The 16,627-nt window shown below is 55.1% G+C and overlaps 5 protein-coding genes across 5 annotated transcripts; 2 read left to right on the forward strand and 3 right to left on the reverse strand.

Moving 5' to 3' along the window:
- Nucleotides 1-41: 41 nt before the first annotated feature.
- On the reverse strand, nt 42-6,383 carry TRAVEDRAFT_68776 (uncharacterized protein; the record flags this gene model as incomplete). Its single annotated transcript, XM_008035157.1, has 12 exons — nt 42-551; nt 608-757; nt 809-1,084; nt 1,137-1,478; nt 1,531-1,753; nt 1,810-2,033; nt 2,089-2,284; nt 2,346-2,784; nt 2,836-3,133; nt 3,184-4,787; nt 6,096-6,192; nt 6,258-6,383. The coding sequence occupies 12 exons, from the start codon at nt 6,381-6,383 to the stop codon at nt 159-161; spliced, it is 4,368 nt and encodes a 1,455-aa protein (XP_008033348.1). The 3' UTR covers nt 42-158.
- Nucleotides 6,384-7,285: 902 nt separating this feature from the next.
- On the forward strand, nt 7,286-9,986 carry TRAVEDRAFT_140656 (SPOC domain-like protein). Its single transcript, XM_008035158.1, has 9 exons — nt 7,286-7,388; nt 7,442-7,496; nt 7,547-8,350; nt 8,406-8,584; nt 8,640-8,860; nt 8,918-9,453; nt 9,510-9,535; nt 9,590-9,752; nt 9,807-9,986. The coding sequence occupies exons 1-9, from the start codon at nt 7,357-7,359 to the stop codon at nt 9,819-9,821; spliced, it is 2,031 nt and encodes a 676-aa protein (XP_008033349.1). The 5' UTR covers nt 7,286-7,356; the 3' UTR covers nt 9,822-9,986.
- A 252-nt stretch (nt 9,987-10,238) lies between these two features.
- TRAVEDRAFT_42619 (uncharacterized protein) lies at nt 10,239-10,866 on the reverse strand (the record flags this gene model as incomplete). The annotated part of the gene is made up of 3 exons (XM_008034089.1): nt 10,239-10,358; nt 10,412-10,510; nt 10,570-10,866. The coding sequence occupies 3 exons, from the start codon at nt 10,864-10,866 to the stop codon at nt 10,239-10,241; spliced, it is 516 nt and encodes a 171-aa protein (XP_008032280.1).
- Nucleotides 10,867-11,529: 663 nt separating this feature from the next.
- On the reverse strand, nt 11,530-14,870 carry TRAVEDRAFT_160120 (P-loop containing nucleoside triphosphate hydrolase protein). Its single transcript, XM_008035159.1, has 19 exons — nt 14,409-14,870; nt 14,304-14,355; nt 14,180-14,251; nt 14,004-14,125; nt 13,802-13,949; nt 13,508-13,748; nt 13,357-13,454; nt 13,268-13,304; nt 13,149-13,215; nt 13,075-13,095; nt 12,965-13,024; nt 12,736-12,904; nt 12,468-12,676; nt 12,342-12,410; nt 12,142-12,282; nt 11,993-12,089; nt 11,821-11,940; nt 11,708-11,767; nt 11,530-11,654 (listed from the first exon to the last, which is right to left on the reverse strand). Exons 1-19 carry the CDS (start codon nt 14,795-14,797, stop codon nt 11,619-11,621), a joined length of 2,208 nt encoding a protein of 735 aa, XP_008033350.1. The 5' UTR covers nt 14,798-14,870; the 3' UTR covers nt 11,530-11,618.
- A 670-nt stretch (nt 14,871-15,540) lies between these two features.
- TRAVEDRAFT_104242 (uncharacterized protein) lies at nt 15,541-15,913 on the forward strand (the record flags this gene model as incomplete). Its single annotated transcript, XM_008035160.1, has 3 exons — nt 15,541-15,576; nt 15,628-15,730; nt 15,792-15,913. Coding segments are annotated over 3 exons (261 nt in total), but the record flags the coding sequence as incomplete, so codon positions are not given.
- Nucleotides 15,914-16,627: the final 714 nt, after the last annotated feature.

Genomic DNA, 16,627 nt, shown 5'->3' on the forward strand with positions numbered 1-16,627 from the left:
TTGTGTGCTCGCTCAGGAGGGACGTCGACATTCACGAATCTGCTATCCATAGGCGGGGCTGACATTACAAGTAATAACTACAACGATAATACTACAGAAACGGACCAAGAACAGTACTAGCGAGGTGTCCGGAAAGCAAAACATGCACGACGGCCCAATCACTCCTCGTCGCTCTGCGTCATGTACTCGTCGTCGCTGATGACCTGCTTGCGCGCGCTCTTCGCCCGCGGCGCCGGCCGGTCGTCCTCGTCCATCGGCGTCAGCGCCGAGTCGTATCCCCCAGAGGACCCGCCAGCGGTGCCGGAGGGCGCCCCGGGGAGGCCGCTGCCGGTGATCAGCTTCGCGAACGCGGCGTCGAAGACCTTCTCCATCTCGTCGGCGTCGATATACACCCAGGAGCCCTCCTGGTTGTACGTCCGCGCGTTCTTGAACATGAGGCGCATGTCTTCCCGAAAGTCGAGGACGTTCTTGTAGTAGTGCGAGCTGATGCGCTTGCGGATCGTCGACAGGGCGATGGGCTGCTTGATAAGCTGGTAGTAGTCGGGATACTCCTGGACAGGCGCGATGAGCGTTATGCAAAGATGAACAGAACAGAAGTATGGCTCACCCTCCTATCAGGGAGCTCGCGGAAGAGATCACTTCGCTTGCGGCCGTGCTCATCCTCCAGGTTCTGGACGGCCTTGTGGATGTCGTTCAAGGACTTCTTCATCTGCTCCTTGATACCAGTCGGGAGCTCAATCCCCTTCTTGCGACGTTTCTAGAGGCAGAGTTAGGAAACGGATAGTGTGAGACAGCAAAGGCCACATACCGCGTCACGGTCGTCGTCGTCATCCTCGATGATAGAGGGTGTCATGGAGGTCGACTTGCCACCTCCGCGTTTGCGTTTGCTGCTGCTCGCAGGAACGTCGAGCTCGGCCTTAGCCTTGCCCTTCTTGCTGCTCTTACGGGGACGAGGAGTCTCGAACTCAGGCGCAGGGGAGCCGATCGACTCGGCTTGCCTGACCAGCTTGCTGGTCGCTCGGCGCTCCTTCTTATCCCGCGCGCGCTCAGAGAGCTCCTGAATGTCCTCGCCTTCTTCCAGCGCCTTTGAAAATGATCAGCAAACCATACGTGTGAGTCGCAGCGAGAGAACATACCAATGCCCACTGGTCATCGCTGAGGCCGTCGTTGTAGTTGACGGTGGTACGACGGCGGTGCCCGCGGCCCTCCAGCTCGTCGATCTCATTGACGTCAGTGAACGGCTCGTCCGCGCGGTAGCACTCCGGAAGCTCCTCAAGCTGCATGAGAGGCATTGGGGGCTTGCCGCGGTTCCCGAGCCTGCGCCAGTTCTCGGCTGCCTCGCGCTCGCGTTGCATGTCCATCTCCTGGAACAGCTTGGTCTCCTCATCCGAACGGGCGATCAGCTCGTTGATCTCGTCGTCGTTCATGTCGCCGGCCTCCTCGTTCTCTTCCTCCTGATCAGCCTCAAGAATGGAACGCTAGAAGGAGGGATCAATGGCTGCGACGACATGACACCTGCGTAAGGCGTACCAAGAACTCCTCCTGCTCCTCTTGCGTCGACTTGTTGTCGAAACGACCAGCCTGAATGACCTTGTCGTCGATGTCGAGCTTGTACCGAGCACGGGCGAACATCGCCTCCTCTACACTCTTTTCCGTGATGAAGCGCAGAATACGGACAACCTTCGTCTGACCGATACGATGCGCACGATCCTGCGCCTGCAGATCGGCGTGGGGGTTCCAATCACTGTCGAAGCTGTATGGTGTATTCAATCAGCAGATGCAACGACGTCAAGGCGTAAAGCGACTCACATGACGACAGTATCGGCGGTCTGCAAGTTGAGACCAAGACCACCAGCCCTCGTGGAGAGGATGAAGACCTTGTACTCCGAGTTCGGGGCGTTGAAGAGCGCAACGTGTCCCGCACGGTCTTCAGTCTTCGTACCACCATCGAGACGGAGGTACTTCCAGCCCATCATCTTCAGGAAGTCCTCCATGATGTCCATGACTTTCGTCATCTGGAAGAAGATCAAGACCTACGTGAACATGTCCGTCAGCGAAATGCGCAATTCAGCAAAGAAATCGACCGACTCTGTGACCAGTAGCGAAGAACTTGGGGAGAATACGATGGAGCAGCTCGATCTTGCCAGAGCTACGGATGAGCTTGTCATCAATCACCGAGCTCGGGTTGACCCTGTCCTCAACGCTCTCGAATAAGAAGGGGTGCTGGCAGATCTTCCGGAGCTGCATGAGCTCGTTGCTGAGACCCTTCACACCGCCGTTTTTGCTGATAGGTGTTGGTTATGTCAGCACACGTGTGTCAGACGAACAGCAGTAGGTTCACTCACCCCTTCGTGTCCTTTCCATCCGCGATCATCTTGTACTTCTTCATCTGCTTGTAGAGCTGCGCCTGCAGCGCACTCATGCGGACCTTGATCACCTTCTCGACCTTGTCCGGCAGCTCCGACTCGACATCGCGCTTGAGACGACGGAGCAAGAAGGGACGCAGCACCTTGTGGAGACGACGAATGATGAGGAGGGCCTCTTCTTCGTTCAGCTCGATCTTGTCGCCAGTGCCCGAGTTCGCGAATGGCGTGTTGAACCATTCATCGAACGATTTCACCGAGTTGAACACCTTCGGCAGTGCGAAATTAAGCAGCGCCCACAGCTCAGGGAGGTTGTTCTGGAGCGGCGTTCCTGTCAAAATGAGACGGAAGCGCGAGTGGTAGTACTGCGTGAGGGTCTGCACGAGTTTACTCTGCGTGTTCTTCATGCGGTGACCCTCATCTGTAGACGCCGTCAGCTAGGCTGTCTATGCGCTGAAACGCTCGCACGCACCAATGATGATGTAAAGCCACTTCAGCCTGCTCAGGTGGTTGCGGTCCTTGATGATGTACTCGTACGTGGTCAGGACGACCTGGAAGTTCGTCGTGCGCAGATCGGTCTGAAGCGTCTTCCGCTGCGTCGGGTTGCCCTTGTACGCGATCATCGAGACGTTCGGAGCCCACTTGGCGAACTCGCCGGACCAGTTCGTCATCGTCGAGAGAGGCACTATGACCAGGTACGGGCCGCGCTGTCTCTTCGACTCGATCAAGAAGGTGATCAGCGAGATTGTCTGGATAGTCTTTCCGAGACCCTGCAACACAGCGTGAGCAAACTGACAGCGCAATGCAGCTACAGACGTACCATCTCATCGGCGAGGATACCGTTCAGCTTGTTGTTGTACAAGCTGACCATCCATTGCAGACCCTTGATCTGGTAGTCCTTCAGCGTTCCGCCGACGAGCAGGCTCGGCTGATGCGTAATCTTCTCCTTTATCCTGTGCGCGACGGCGTAGTAGTCGAGCTTGCTCTTGTCTTCCTCCTGGCCGAACGACTTGGCACCAAAGGTCTCCTCGCTGACGGGGCCTTCCTCGGTTTCGAACGCCTCCACGTGATCGAAGCCGTCGGCGCGCTGCTGCTCGACGACCGCCTGCGCAAGCGAGTCCAGGTAGGAGTCTGTCTGCTTGAGCAGGTGCGTGATACGCGTGTCCTTCGCCGTGTCGATGAGCTTCATGTACGCCTCTTCGTCGTCGTTCTTGAGCGCCTTGAGACGCTCCTTTGCCAGACGCTCGATCCGCTTCTGCTCCTCCTTCTCCGTATGCGAGTGGAACGATAGCACGGCCTTGCTAAGACGAAGAATCCGCGCTTGTACGTCGCGGTTGGCCGCGATGACCTCCTTACCGTGCGCGCAGATGATGCCGAGCTGCTCGACGTGCTTCTGCTTCGCCCGGCGCTCCCGCTCAACACGCTGCTTGCGCTCCATCTGCTCCGTGATGCGTGCGTCACGTACGGCCGGCTTCCTCACTCGTCGGAAGTCTGTTCGGTTCAGCGGGAGCAGCGACCCGTGCATGAGCCGCTCAGTCACCGATGCGCGGAGTTGGCGCTGCTTGTCGAGCACCCGGAGTGACTTCAGCTCGATGAGCGCGCGCAGCTTGCCATGCGTGTTTGCTGGGGGGTGGATGAGCTGCTCAAGCGAACGCGGCTCTTCCTTCTCTCCCTCGTCCAGCGGGTTCTCCAAGCCACCGTCACCCATCATGGCGGGCAACGACTCCAGCTCGCGAATGCGCTGGTCGATGCGCGCATCGATGTAGTGATTCCGCTCTTCGATGAGCTGGTGCGGGTCAAGTCCGATAGGCATCACCGACGGGACGAGGAGGCGCTGCATACGCGTCGCCCACATCGACGGGCTAACCTTCGGGTCGCGCTTCAGATGCGTAAATGGGTGGAGATACGCGTTGTAGGGGTAGATGCCGGAGTTGACGTCGTCCTCCATGAACGGCCCCTTGGGCAGCTTGTCGGGGTCGGTCGTGATCTCGATTTCCTCGTCCTTGATAATCTCGGTGGTCGCGCCAACAGAGATAGCGTGCTCCACCCCATTCACTGGCGTGCCGCTCGCGCTCTTGTGGATCTTGACAGCGCTGTCAATCACCCGGGCGTTAACGTCCGCGCCATGGAGAAGGGTCTGCAGGTCGGGGACTGCCTGGTTCGGGACACGGATGGCTTGCTGAATGGACTCCGGCACTGGCAACCCGCGAGAGATAAGTTTGAAGGCGTGAATTTGCGCGCGGAGAGCGTTGATCTGGTCGGACGTAAAGGATACGGGGGTTTGGGGGGCGGAAGGGTATGCTTGTTGGGGTGCGGGACCAGAGGCGAGAGGATTCCCGTTCGCCACGGCAGCACCGTTCGTCATGGCGGCGGCCTGACCATTGAGGCCCTGGTGCGGATGTTCCTTCGCCGACTGTTCCTGCTCTGTTGCGACACGACGTCAGCAAACGCTCGAAAACGCTTGAAGATTAGATGAAGTTGAGGAAGAGGGGGGACAGAGATACGAATTGAAACGCATGCTCAAGAGCCTGCAACGCCCGCACCCGACGCGATAAAAACATGAACGGAGGAGTCCATTGTTCTTTCCTCTCAGCGAGGAATAGATGTATCAATGTTCTTCATTGACCATCCCGCACGCTCCCACCAGAGTCATCCGCAGGAAAGAGGAAAGCAGGCTGAAGTGAAACAACTTTTCGTGACACGCCATGATGCCAACCTAGCCGAAGACAGCTGCATCGTTCCCTCACCGCTGTCGCTTCTCCTCCAGAAGGCCGCAGGTGATGACGACGCCTACAGCCCTTGAAGGGGACTCCAGCGTCGTAGCACGAATAGTCACATGCCAGAACATAGTAGAAGGGCCAATCGGATGATAAACTCATACCGAGCCAATTAGCCAAACATAAATGCGGAGTTCGTTGTTCCAGATGATAGCGTCAAGTGCAAGCAGCCGCACCAAGAGTCCTTCCGCATACACATTTGTAACATGTTGAACAGCGAGCCGTACCATGGATTCGCCCACATGTATTCCCGCTCTGCAGACAACCTCAAAGGAGGTATACGGGAGGGCCAGGCGAGCATGCGGGATATGAACCCTCGGTCATGGCCAGCGTGACCTTGAGCAAAGCGGATACTGAACCGGAGGAGGGAGCAAGACTACGAGGCAACTGTGATCCAGCGATGCTCATGAAAGTTCACCACTGCGAAAGCCCACCACTGCGTTTGCGAATAGTGGGCATAGCAGGAGCACGCTGCCGCCCGTCAGCGAATTTGCTCTTCGTTATAAAACCCCATGACCTCTAGATGAATGCAGCAACTTGTAGCAAACCACAGGTGGCACGAAGTCGCATTACGCGGGTAAAGGATTCGTGACAATCGTTGTTCGTTACAAGATTCCGCGTCCTTTCTGAGGTCGTAGACGTAACCCGGTGATGGCAAACATGCATGCATGCCTTGCCCGCAAGCAGTCTGGTGGGACGCCGGCGGGCACGGCAAGCAAGAGCGCAGTAGGGCGTCGGTCGCGTCCCAATCGATGACCGGATGTGATAGAACACAAGGATTATGCAGGTCAGAGTGCTAGGTTGCGGTTCTTCGATGCGGCGAACGCAGTACGAGGGAAGGCGAGCATTTTGACGAAGTCGCCACATAGGCCAATATGCGCGAGAATGATGGATCCAGAGAGATACCGAAGGGAACGGAAGATGGGGAAGGATTGGGCATGTAACAGGTACTCACTGAGCTGGTGTTGGATACTATTGATCCACCCGTATATCTTCTGCAGCTCCTCGTTGTTCTGCGGCGTGTATCCGTTGTTGCGAAGAACGTTCGCTCGCTAGATGGAGAGGGGGGAAATGTGGTGAACAGAGTGTAGATGCAGTGACTGTGGCTGAGGCGCACCTGGACCAGAAATTGGATGCGCTCCCTCGGGTTGCTGGGTGGTTGCTGGAGTTGGGCGGGGGTGTTGGTGAACTGCGGTAGAGATGACTGTTGTTGTGGATTGGGGGCGAGGTTCGGGGCAGCCATTCCGGAGACGGCGGGGACGACGCGAGAGAGGGAGCGCGACGCGCAGATCTCGTGCTCGAGTGGGACACGACGGACTCGCTCAGACCGAGTCGCCCAAAACTCGTCGCTGTCCCCGCATCGCCTTGCTGACAAAGCAAATCAAGCGCCGACACAACATTCCATCACGTGTCCTGACGCGTCGCGCGCTCGAGGCGGCGGTGGCGCAGCCCAATTCACGCGCCCCGCCTCTTTCCACGACCACGACCTTCACGACAGTCTACACCATGCCAACAGAACGAGCAGGGGTGCGTATAGGGTTTTCAGTCATAATATAGTACTCATCCTCCTCGAAACAGTACACGGTTACGATGTTCCTCGTCGACATCTCGCCCTCCATGGGCAAGACGCGACAGGTCAGCGTCTCGGGGCCAGACGGCAAAGACTCAGAAACTATAGAGATGACCAACCTCGAATGGTCTCTCCAATATGTCATGCTCAAGATACAAGAAATGGTCAACTACTACGTCTCTTTCGAGCTCTCAAAGACTGACCACCTACCCTCAGATCTTCAACGGCCGCAAAACGGACAAGTGTGGCGTCATCCTCTTTGGCAGCGAAGGCACGAATGAGCCCTACAGAAAGCTTCTCTTCCAAGCTGACGTGCTATCCAGAGACAAACAACATCATCAACGAGGAGAACGGAGGCTACGAACACGTGTCGGACTACATTCCCATCGCACATCCGAACGCGAGCACACTCGCTAAATTGCAAGCCCTCGAACCATCAACAGTTTCAGGAGACCGTACGCGTGGACTTCCGACGAGATTTGCGCCCATCTAATCTTCCGCCACAGCCATTGACGCTCTCATTGTCGCCATCGAGACCCAGGACCGGGAGTTGGCCACCAAGAAGACGTGGACGCGGAAGATATGCATCCTTACAGACGGCGAGAACCCGATTGAGGTCGAGGACTGGGAAGCAACGGCGAACAAGATGAACGCGTTGAACATCCAGCTCACCGTGGTGTAAGTCTGCGTCCCACTATCCATGTTATATTATGACACTGAACCGTGCGTAGCGGTGTCGACTTTGATGATGAAGAGTACGAGCAGGAAGACAAGAGCAAAATGAAGGTTTGTCATTGCGTCTTGCTATACAATTATCCGTTCTCACTCGCTCTTAGCGCGCCAACGAGGAATTCTATCGCCAATTTACTGAGCATCTTGAGTCGGGCGTGGTAGGCAACTGCGACTACGTGCTCACCGAAGTCTCCCGTCCCGATGTGAAAGAAGTGCGATCGACCATGACGGGCAACGTCCTGCGTATCGGCGACACTGACGTACGTCCCAACGAAGCTCTCGAACTCATGGTGAAGACGAGCAAGTGCACGGCCCTCTCCCGTCCCAAGAGCTTCAAGAAGTTTGCGCGGCGGAAGCAGACCGCCGAGGAAAAGGCTGCGGCAAAAGACCGGATGGACGAGGACGACGCGGAAGAGGAAATCCATTTCGCCCAACTGCACATGCGTAGCGAGTACTACCTTGAAGAAGAGAAGCCAGGCTCCTCCAAGGGGGGCGGAAGTGCGCACGGCGACGTAGAAGACGATGCAGAGACGCAGGCGGAGCGCGACAAGCGTCTCGTGAAGGTCGAGAAGGAAGAGCTCGTGCGCGGGTACAAGTACGGCGCGTCTTTCGCCCCCGCGCCCGAGGAAGGTTTCCCCAAGTTCCCCGTGCGGCCTGGCATGGACATCTGTGGGTTCTTCCCGCAAGAGCGCTTCCGGCGCGAGATGGCGATGGGCGAGGTGTACTACGTGTGGGCAGACCCCGCGAGTCCGATGCAGCAAGTCGCGCTATCAAGCATCGTGAACGCTATGAACGAGACACACGTCGTGGCCATCACGCGCTGGGTGAAGACAGAGAAGGGCGAGCCGAAGATGGGTGTCTTGTGGCCAACGGTGTTCGAGGAGATCGATTGTTTCCTCTGGGTCCAGGTCAGTAGATGCGCGAGTCGCTGGTGTTATATGTGTCTTATGTGATTCTGCGCAGATGCCGTTCGCGGACGACATCCGCAACTTCACGTTCGCCTCGCTCGAGAACCTCATCACGAAGAAAGGAGAGGTCGTCAAGGAGCACCCCTACCTCCCCACGAACGAGCAGATGGATGCCATGGAGAAGTTCGTCGATGCCATGGACCTCATGGACGCCGGCGAGAAAGACGAGGACGGGTGCGTCCACTCGTTCTTCTCTTGGGTTCATCGAACTTACTTAGCGACTTTGTAGGAACCGCATGCCATGGTTCGACACCACCCTATCATACAACCCCGCGATCCACCGCATGAAACAGGCACAGTTCCACGCGGCCATCGTGAAGGACCTCAACACGCACCCTCTCCCGCCACCTCACGAGGAGCTACTTAAGTACTTTGAGCCACCTCGTCGTGTGCTCAAGCGCGCCCGCGAAGCCATCGAGGAGTGCAAGACCACCTTCAACGTGCGCGAAGGTAAGCCCCATACCCATTTTCATGCGCGCGACGCCCGCTCACGCAAGACCCACGAAGCCCCCAAGAAAGTCGCGCGGGTGCGCAAGGACGAGCATGTCCGCGCGCGCGATGAGGACGAGGAGATGCTGCTGCTCGACCGCCAACCCGGCCCGTCCCAGACCCAGGCGCAACGCGCCACCCAGACGCGCTCCTTCGCACAGACACAGACAGCCAGTCCGTCCCGGACACAGCAGAAGAAGACCACCGGAAACGACTCGGACAGCGCAACAGAGATAGAAGACGACTCGGACGACGAGGGGCTGCTCCTCGACTCTGCGGCGCGTCGTCCCGAGCCCGCTGCGCCCCTGCCGACGCCGGCTCGCTCGCTATCTCCGGACCCGCGCATTGACAGGAACAGGCCGAAGGGTCGCATCATTGGCTACACGTATCCTCTGGCTGACTTTATGAAGAACATTGAGCGGGGTGACGTGGTAACGAAGGCGGTGGAGGACCTGGCGTACATTGTGAAAGAGGTCGTTGTTAGACCATTTGCGTCGAAGCGGTTTGACGAGATGCTCGAGTGCATGCATGAGCTCCGGAAGGTCTCGCTGGAGGTGCGCATGTCTGTCTAAATGTTGTATCTTACGCTACTTACGTTCATCCTGTGTAGGAGGACGAGATCGACGCTTGGAATACGTAAGTCTACCAGAGTCTACCTCCTCGCTAGCTGCTTACAAACGACCCTTCCAGGTTCATCCGCGAACTGAAAGAGACCTGTCTAAAGTCGAAGCCAGGGAACAAGATCTTCTGGGAGAAAGTCCGCGGCGTCGGGCGGCCTCTCAGCTACATCAGTGAGTCCGAGGCTACCAAGGCCGGAGGCAAGTCTGCGATTTCGGAGAGCGAAGCACAGCAGGTATGTACTCCTTCTCTCGCACGGGGCCCGTGAAGTCTGATGATCTTGGCACAGTTTATACAGGAATAAGTTCAGCGTGTCGGCGACGCAGCGCCTCTCCCAGTCCTCTGCTTTGATGCCATGGACTCACGAATCTACGAATACCTCTCCTTGCATTTTGAGCTGCTTCATTCTAATTTTCGGAGGTCTCGTAACTGTATAATAATTCTACTGCTACTACATCTGTTATGAAGGCCCTGTCTTTCACCAGGGAAGTCTAACGTGAGATACATCTCAGCGATCTGCGAGTATATTGCACATAAACAACAGGCAGGGCAGAGCATGAAAGCAGGCATACATGATAAAAACTACATTTCGTACAACACGACGGGCTCCTTCGCAAGTGATACTTCGTCGTAACAGATAGAGAAAAAAGAGGAGAGCTATGGCATACAATGGCGGAAGTGGGAGATTATGCTACACTAAATGTGCCCTCAACAAAGGCTGTTACAGGTCCGGATCCGTGGAGAAGGGGTCGCGAAAGATCTCCCCCTTGTCGGGATCGAACCGCCTAATAACGGTGGCTCCGTCTCGATACTTGACGGGGTACGCGACGCCCCCTTCCTCCTACAAGGTAGGATGAGCAAACCACATCCGAGTGAGAAGAGCGTCATACAGACCGTTGGCCATTCGCGGAATGAGGCGAGATTCGCAATCTCCCCATGTACCCAGCGTGTCTGACCACGCGTCGTGATGAGTACAATAACATGGTCGCCGCTCTGGAAGGGGACGAATGGGATGAGTCGAGAGCTGCGACACTTGCATAGACGCAACTAACTGTGAAGCGAGGTAACCCTTCGTGGAGGGTCATGTCCGGAAGATCTTTAGCCAGTGGATCGGCCTCGTACGAGGCGTCGCTGAATGGAGACATCTTGAGCCGAGTGAATTGCTCCTCGACAGTGCACGAGTGGTAGGAGATGTCCGGCTTGATATCCACAGACGGGGCGTAAATTGGGGACGGGAAGACGGGGTCTTCGTATTCACACTTGGGAGTGATAATGTTTGTGTCGAGGCATGCGCAGCTCCCGCGAGGCTCGCAGGATGTCGGGAAGGTAATGAGGGGTCGGTATTCCATGGTCCTACAAAGGGGGTTTCTCGGTATAAGAGGTGGTGGTGCGACGAGTGCCCTGAGAAGTCGAGGATAAGTAGAATGTGTGTGGATTTCCGGGTAGAGGTCGGTGTATCGGAGGTAGGGGCGCCCGCAACCCCGCTCTCGCGGACTCGAACCGTGGTGGCTAAAGGAAAGTTGGATGAGCAGAGGCGCCTGAGCCGCGCGTTTATAGGCGAGCGACCTGCATAACCCGATTGTCATTGTCAAGGGGGGTGCCACTGTTTGCTGAGTTATCACGTGCTGTAGACAAGGGGCTCATCTCGGACGGTCGCCGCAGGCAGCGGTACTACCCGTGTGCGCGCGGAAAGCTTACAAGACGTGCCATTATACGGGGTCCGCGGTAAGGTCAGGATCGAACCGCTACTGTCTAGCATAAAGTTGTAAATCAGCATGCCAGAACCTCTCGCCTGAATTGCCATACACTCACCGAATTTATCACCCTGGATAGTGGAGGGTTAGAAAACCATACATGGCTCCTTCTTGGATGGGCATCGTGCTTGACCAACCCTAACGGATGCAGAAGCACCTGTCTATCTACGCAACGATCTCTCAGTGTGCTCCACTACTTGAGCACGCCTTTGCGTGGTTGCACTTAATCAGCAAATGTCACACGGCCACCAGCATACTGTCGCAAGCAACTCGCCGCAGGGGGAGTATCACATAGAGGTACAACAGACATAAGCGTACAACGCGCTCTACACCCAATGCAACACCACTCAAGGCTTTGCCTTGATGTTGCTGACGATGAGACTCTGTTTACATCGTGAGCACTTTTCAGTACGCCGGAAACATAATGACGGCACACCTTGTATGCTTGTACATCGCCCTTGAACTTCGACACAGTGCCGTCCGAGCATACCCAAAGCTATCGCTACCATCAGCACAAATCATGGACCGGTACAGGAGCCTGTGACCAACCTCGTTCGCAACCTTCGTGATAAAACGCTCGTCGTGAGAAATGAGAATGACACCACCATTCCATGAGCTCAACGCCGTCATGAGCGCGTCCAAACCCTCGATATCGAGGTGGTTAGTCGGCTACATCATTCGTCAGTATAACACAGCACCGCCCGTAAAGACCGCAACAGACCTCGTCGAGCAGCAAGACATGGGGCCGCTGCAAAGAGAGCACTGCGAAGGCGACGCGCGACTTTTGACCTCCGGACAACGTGCCGATCGATTGAAGGCTGTGAACAACCTTGTCAGTACTGACCTGGCGCACATGCTCTGCAACCCTACCCAGTCATACCGCTGATCTGGAAGTTGCCCAGATGTCCGCGATATTCCTGCTCCGTCCTACCCGGGAACTTTGATGCGAGGAATTGTACCGGTGACATGTGCGGGATCAGGTTATCGACATGGTGCTGCGCGAAGTACCCGCTACAATTATCATAATTGTTGATTGTTCATGCGCGTGGATTAAAAGATACCATACGCACATGCGAAGTCGTCCATTCTGGCTGACATGTCCACTCATGGGCTTGAGCTCGCCTGTCAAGAGCTTGATACTAGACAAACAAATTTTTAATCAGTCCTGCCTAAGTAACTCGAATGACAGTACGCACAGTGTTGACTTTCCGGCACCGTTGGGGCCGACGACGGCAATGCGAGAGTCGAGGCCAACGTCGATGTTGATGTCCTTCAGCAAGATCTTGTCCGGCGTGTACCCGAACGAGGCCTCGTTCAATTGCAGAACCGGAGGCGAGATCTTCTCAGTCTCCGGGAACTTGAACGTTTCCGTCTCTTCGACTTCTGGAGGTTGCAGCTCGGGAAGCTGTGCTCGACACACATAAGCGAAGGCAGAAGAGCTATCGCGCAACGATATAAACAAACCTTTTCGAGGATCTTGATCTTCGATTGGGCCTGTGCTGCTCGGTTGGCGTTGTATCGCCATCGGTCGATGAATGCCTGCAAATGCCTGCGGTACTCCATCTGTGTGTCGTATTCTTTCCGCAGGTTCCTGTCGCGCTCTGACTTGGTAGAGTAGAACTGCGTGAAGTTACTAGGGCACAATACGTCAGCCTTGCGTCAGAGCTTTGGCACAAAGTAAGATCATACTCACCCCTTGTAGTAATCAAGACGACCGGAGTGCATGTGGATGATATCAGTCGCAACAGCATCCCTGGAGGAGTGGTCAAAGAGGAACAAATCAAACGCAGATCTTAAGCTTACAAGAACGCTCGGTCGTGAGAGCTGCGGGGAGGTATGTCAGTGGGTTTCAGATCCGCAGTGATGAGGTCACTTACACGACAAGCAAGGTGCCAGGCCATGTTTGGAGGTAGTCTTCCAGCCACGCAAGGGCGTTAAGATCAACTATACAGAGTGTCAGTGTCTGTCCGCACGATGTGAGATATCTCGGCCTTACTATGGTTAGAAGGCTCATCAAGCAACAGCAGCGCAGGCTACGTATACGCGTTAGCGGTGCGAACCCGAATATAACATATTGCTTCTTACTTTGACGAAGAGCGCTCTTGCGAGAGCAAGTCGCATTCGCCAACCTCCACTGAATGACCTGGTCGGTCGCTTTTGATCTTCCTCGCTGAAGCCCAGACCTGCAGTCATGTCAGCACTCAGGTAGCTTACATATATTCTCGTGATGCCGCACCAGCGAGCAGGGCAGCAGCTCGTGCCGGGCCGCTCTCTGCCTCCATCTCGGCAAGCTGAGCGTGTACTTCTGCCAAACGTGTTTGCGCCTCCTCTCGTGCATCCTCGAACCGCTTGTCGTCGCCTTCTTTGTCGAGCTCGGAAAGTTTGCCGTTGAGCATTGCCTCCTCGCGCAATAGGGTGTCTCGCCAGACATCGGCCTTCAGCACGGAATCGAGTGCAAGTGTATCGTCACCGACGATCTAAGGAGAGCATGAGAATAATTGTCAACGCGCCCGAGAGCGATGGCGCTTACTTCTTGTTCGACGAAGAGGATGGTGATATATGCAGGAATGGGAACTTCACGCATGGCGATGTGTCGGAGGAGCGTCGATTTACCAACACCGTTCCGACCAATGATACCGTAGCGGCGACCGTATGCAAGCGTAAGCGATGCGCCAGAACTAGGAGCGACAATTTCAGTATCAATTAAGAATGTCATAGATTGTGTTACGCACAGGATACGATTTGAGCCAAAGTTGACGTCGATTGACGAGAGGTGGACGTCTTTTGACTTGTTCTTGGATGCAGCGGCAGCATCCAACGGATTGATTTTCATAAACAGCTCCTCGTATGTTTGCTACAACACCGCAGAAATGAATATCTATACAACGAGATCGTACTTTTGACTCACCTGCTTCTTGTGCTGGTCCAAGATTTTGGACCCTTCGTAGAGAGTCCGTTTCGACCGCTTCTCGATCTTGGCCTGCATGCAATATTTATCAAGTCGTGTATAAGCTGAGATACATTTAACGCACCTTGAGCTTCGCCTCCTGCTTTTCCAGTTTCTTGACATCGACACGAGAAGCTCTGCCGAAGAGAGTTCGCACCAGCCAGGACAAGCACGGGGGCCGATCACTCACTTTCCCTTGTTTATGCTCTCCAAGTCCACACCCTCCGTGAATGCGATCGTGTTACTCATGTTCGTCTTGCTAAGGTCCATGACCTTGTCCAATCTAACCAAGCCTGAGCCCGTGCCGGCGCGGTTGTTCTCGTCCCTCCGGGTTAAAGGCTCCTCCAAGAGATCGGCCAAGCGCTGCACCAGTCTATCGAGGTCGCCTCTCTTCGCCTGACTTGAGGAAGATCCGATAGCAGAGTCAAGGATATCCCGAGTGACCTGAAGAACGTCCTCATCTTCGGCAGCATCGTCCAAGTCAAGCAAGTAGCCGGAGAGGTATTGGATGACAATCTCCTCAGTTCCCGGAAGAGCGTCACGAATGTCCTCGGCGATGTCCTCGGCAGAAACTCCCATGATTCAGACGTAAAGCTTGAGGATAGACGTGCAAGGTATCGCCAGTACAGCAACGATGAAGCTCAGGTCGAGGCACCACACAAAGTCACGGAGGAGGGAGGGCGCGCATCGGGGCCGCACTCTTTGCAGATCTCAGATCTCAGAAGCCAATGCTCGCGTGGCAAGCTATGCAGTTCCGTATTTGGCATTTCACTGTACATACGAATCTGGGTTCTAGTATCGACAAAGCGGGCTCGAAGGGCACGCCGTCTCCTCCAAAAGATGCCATAATTAGGGCTGTAACGTAGGAGATCTTGATATTCCATTCCAAGAGAATAATGTGGAATTTTAGTGATGTCCTATTTATGCATAGCTGAAGCGCTTTGCTCCATTGTCACAAAAGGATCATGCTTGTCTCTGCATCGTTTATTGTTCATTGTTCGACGAGTTCAACTGACTGTAAGCCACACAGCTTTGTGGCTTGAGTCGGTGTACATATAAAGCGAAGCTCAACACATCCCATTTCTCCTTTCTTCACTTACACCCTTACCCTCAAGCCATCTGCGTCCCTCGTCACTCCCCCGTAAGACGTCCTACCAAATATGCCATCGCCGGCGAAGCTTGCACGGGAGGCAAAGTTGTCCAAATGTCGAGAAGCAGAGGCGTCATTATATGGCAAACATAGCACCCTCAACCTTAGCCAGTCGGACTCCTCGAGCGACTCTGACTCTTCTCACTCCCACCCCGAATACGGTCTCTTACTAGATGACCTCGACGACCCTGTGCAGTGCGAGTTTCAGGTAAGCATGTGATCGTTACGGTGTGCAAAAATGATTCCAACAACGCCGTAGCATGGGGAACAAGTATGGATCAAGGTGAAGGAACCGTGCGAGGAATGGGTTCGTGGCGAAGTATCCGGGATAGGCCGGAGAACGACATCGACAAGAGTCGTCAGTTCGTTTCACTTCATAAATGAATGTAGTGCTTACGATACCCGACTTTATCTGCTAGGGAGCGGGCATGCTATATTCAGTCCGATACAAGGAGACGAAACGCGCGATGTTCTCACCCCAAAACGGGGTGTTGAAACCGGATACTCAACAGGTCCGAGACCTCCTTGCCGCAGGTGGCTGGCTACAATGAAGATCATAGCTCCTGGGGTAGGCTCGAACCAGCCTCACGTTCGGAGGCGGAAGACAGTCGTACTCCGGGGGTGGTGTACGTATCTAGTCCTTTGGTTTCAGTGCCCAGATAGCCATTATTTGCATACGGATAGCATGATTTTGTGCCACACGTAACTCGTTATTAGCCGGAGCGACAGTTGCACAGGCTCAAGGGCACATCTCTAGGAAGCTAAGTTCCGCAGTTTGGGTTTACAGATGCGTCGTACTTCATGGGGCGATGCCCGCCGCAATCATCATGCACATGCGAGAGATGCAAGGATCGTTTGGAAACTGAGTCTTCCTGCTTTGATCGAGCAGTCGCATTTCCTGTTCAACACATTCAATCATAAGCGCTCAGCCGATATGGCTTCATGATCTGATAGCTCGTGGACGTGTGTTCGAGCACAGACGAAGTGTGATGAAGAGCAGAGGGTATATATGATACGTGCTGTGTAGGCTGTATCCCCGTCTTCTTCATCGCCAGCACCTGCTTCGGCCCAGCGCAACTCGCTGCAGCTTCCCAGTGTAGCCGAGTCGTTGTGCATATTCCCTTCCGCCTCAAAGTGCGGGCTGTAATTCTAATTCAAGACTTTAAAGCGCAGCGCGTTTGATGTTGTGAGCATCGCACCTGTCATGTTCTCTCCCCCGGGATCCACAGATCTGATCATATCATTATGCGGCTGCTTTA

The sequence above is a fragment of the Trametes versicolor genome (assembly GCF_000271585.1).
Source record: "Trametes versicolor FP-101664 SS1 unplaced genomic scaffold TRAVEscaffold_1, whole genome shotgun sequence".
NCBI lineage: Eukaryota > Fungi > Basidiomycota > Agaricomycetes > Polyporales > Polyporaceae > Trametes > Trametes versicolor.

What these genes read in the sequence shown, in the direction of transcription:
- TRAVEDRAFT_140656 (XM_008035158.1), top strand. Translation starts at nt 7,357, where the DNA reads ATGAACGCGTTGAACATCCAGCTCACCGTGGT. An exon ending in ATTGTTTCCTCTGGGTCCAG is followed by an intron (nt 8,351 to 8,405) that starts GTCAGTAGATGC and finishes GATTCTGCGCAG; the next exon opens with ATGCCGTTCGCGGACGACAT. An exon ending in TCCGGAAGGTCTCGCTGGAG is followed by an intron (nt 9,454 to 9,509) that starts GTGCGCATGTCT and finishes CATCCTGTGTAG; the next exon opens with GAGGACGAGATCGACGCTTG.
- TRAVEDRAFT_160120 (XM_008035159.1), bottom strand. Translation starts at nt 14,797, where the DNA reads ATGGGAGTTTCTGCCGAGGACATCGCCGAGGACATTCGTGACGCTCTT. An exon ending in TGGACCAGCACAAGAAGCAG is followed by an intron (nt 14,126 to 14,179) that starts GTGAGTCAAAAG and finishes GCGGTGTTGTAG; the next exon opens with CAAACATACGAGGAGCTGTT. An exon ending in TTTGGCTCAAATCGTATCCT is followed by an intron (nt 13,950 to 14,003) that starts GTGCGTAACACA and finishes TGTCGCTCCTAG; the next exon opens with TTCTGGCGCATCGCTTACGC.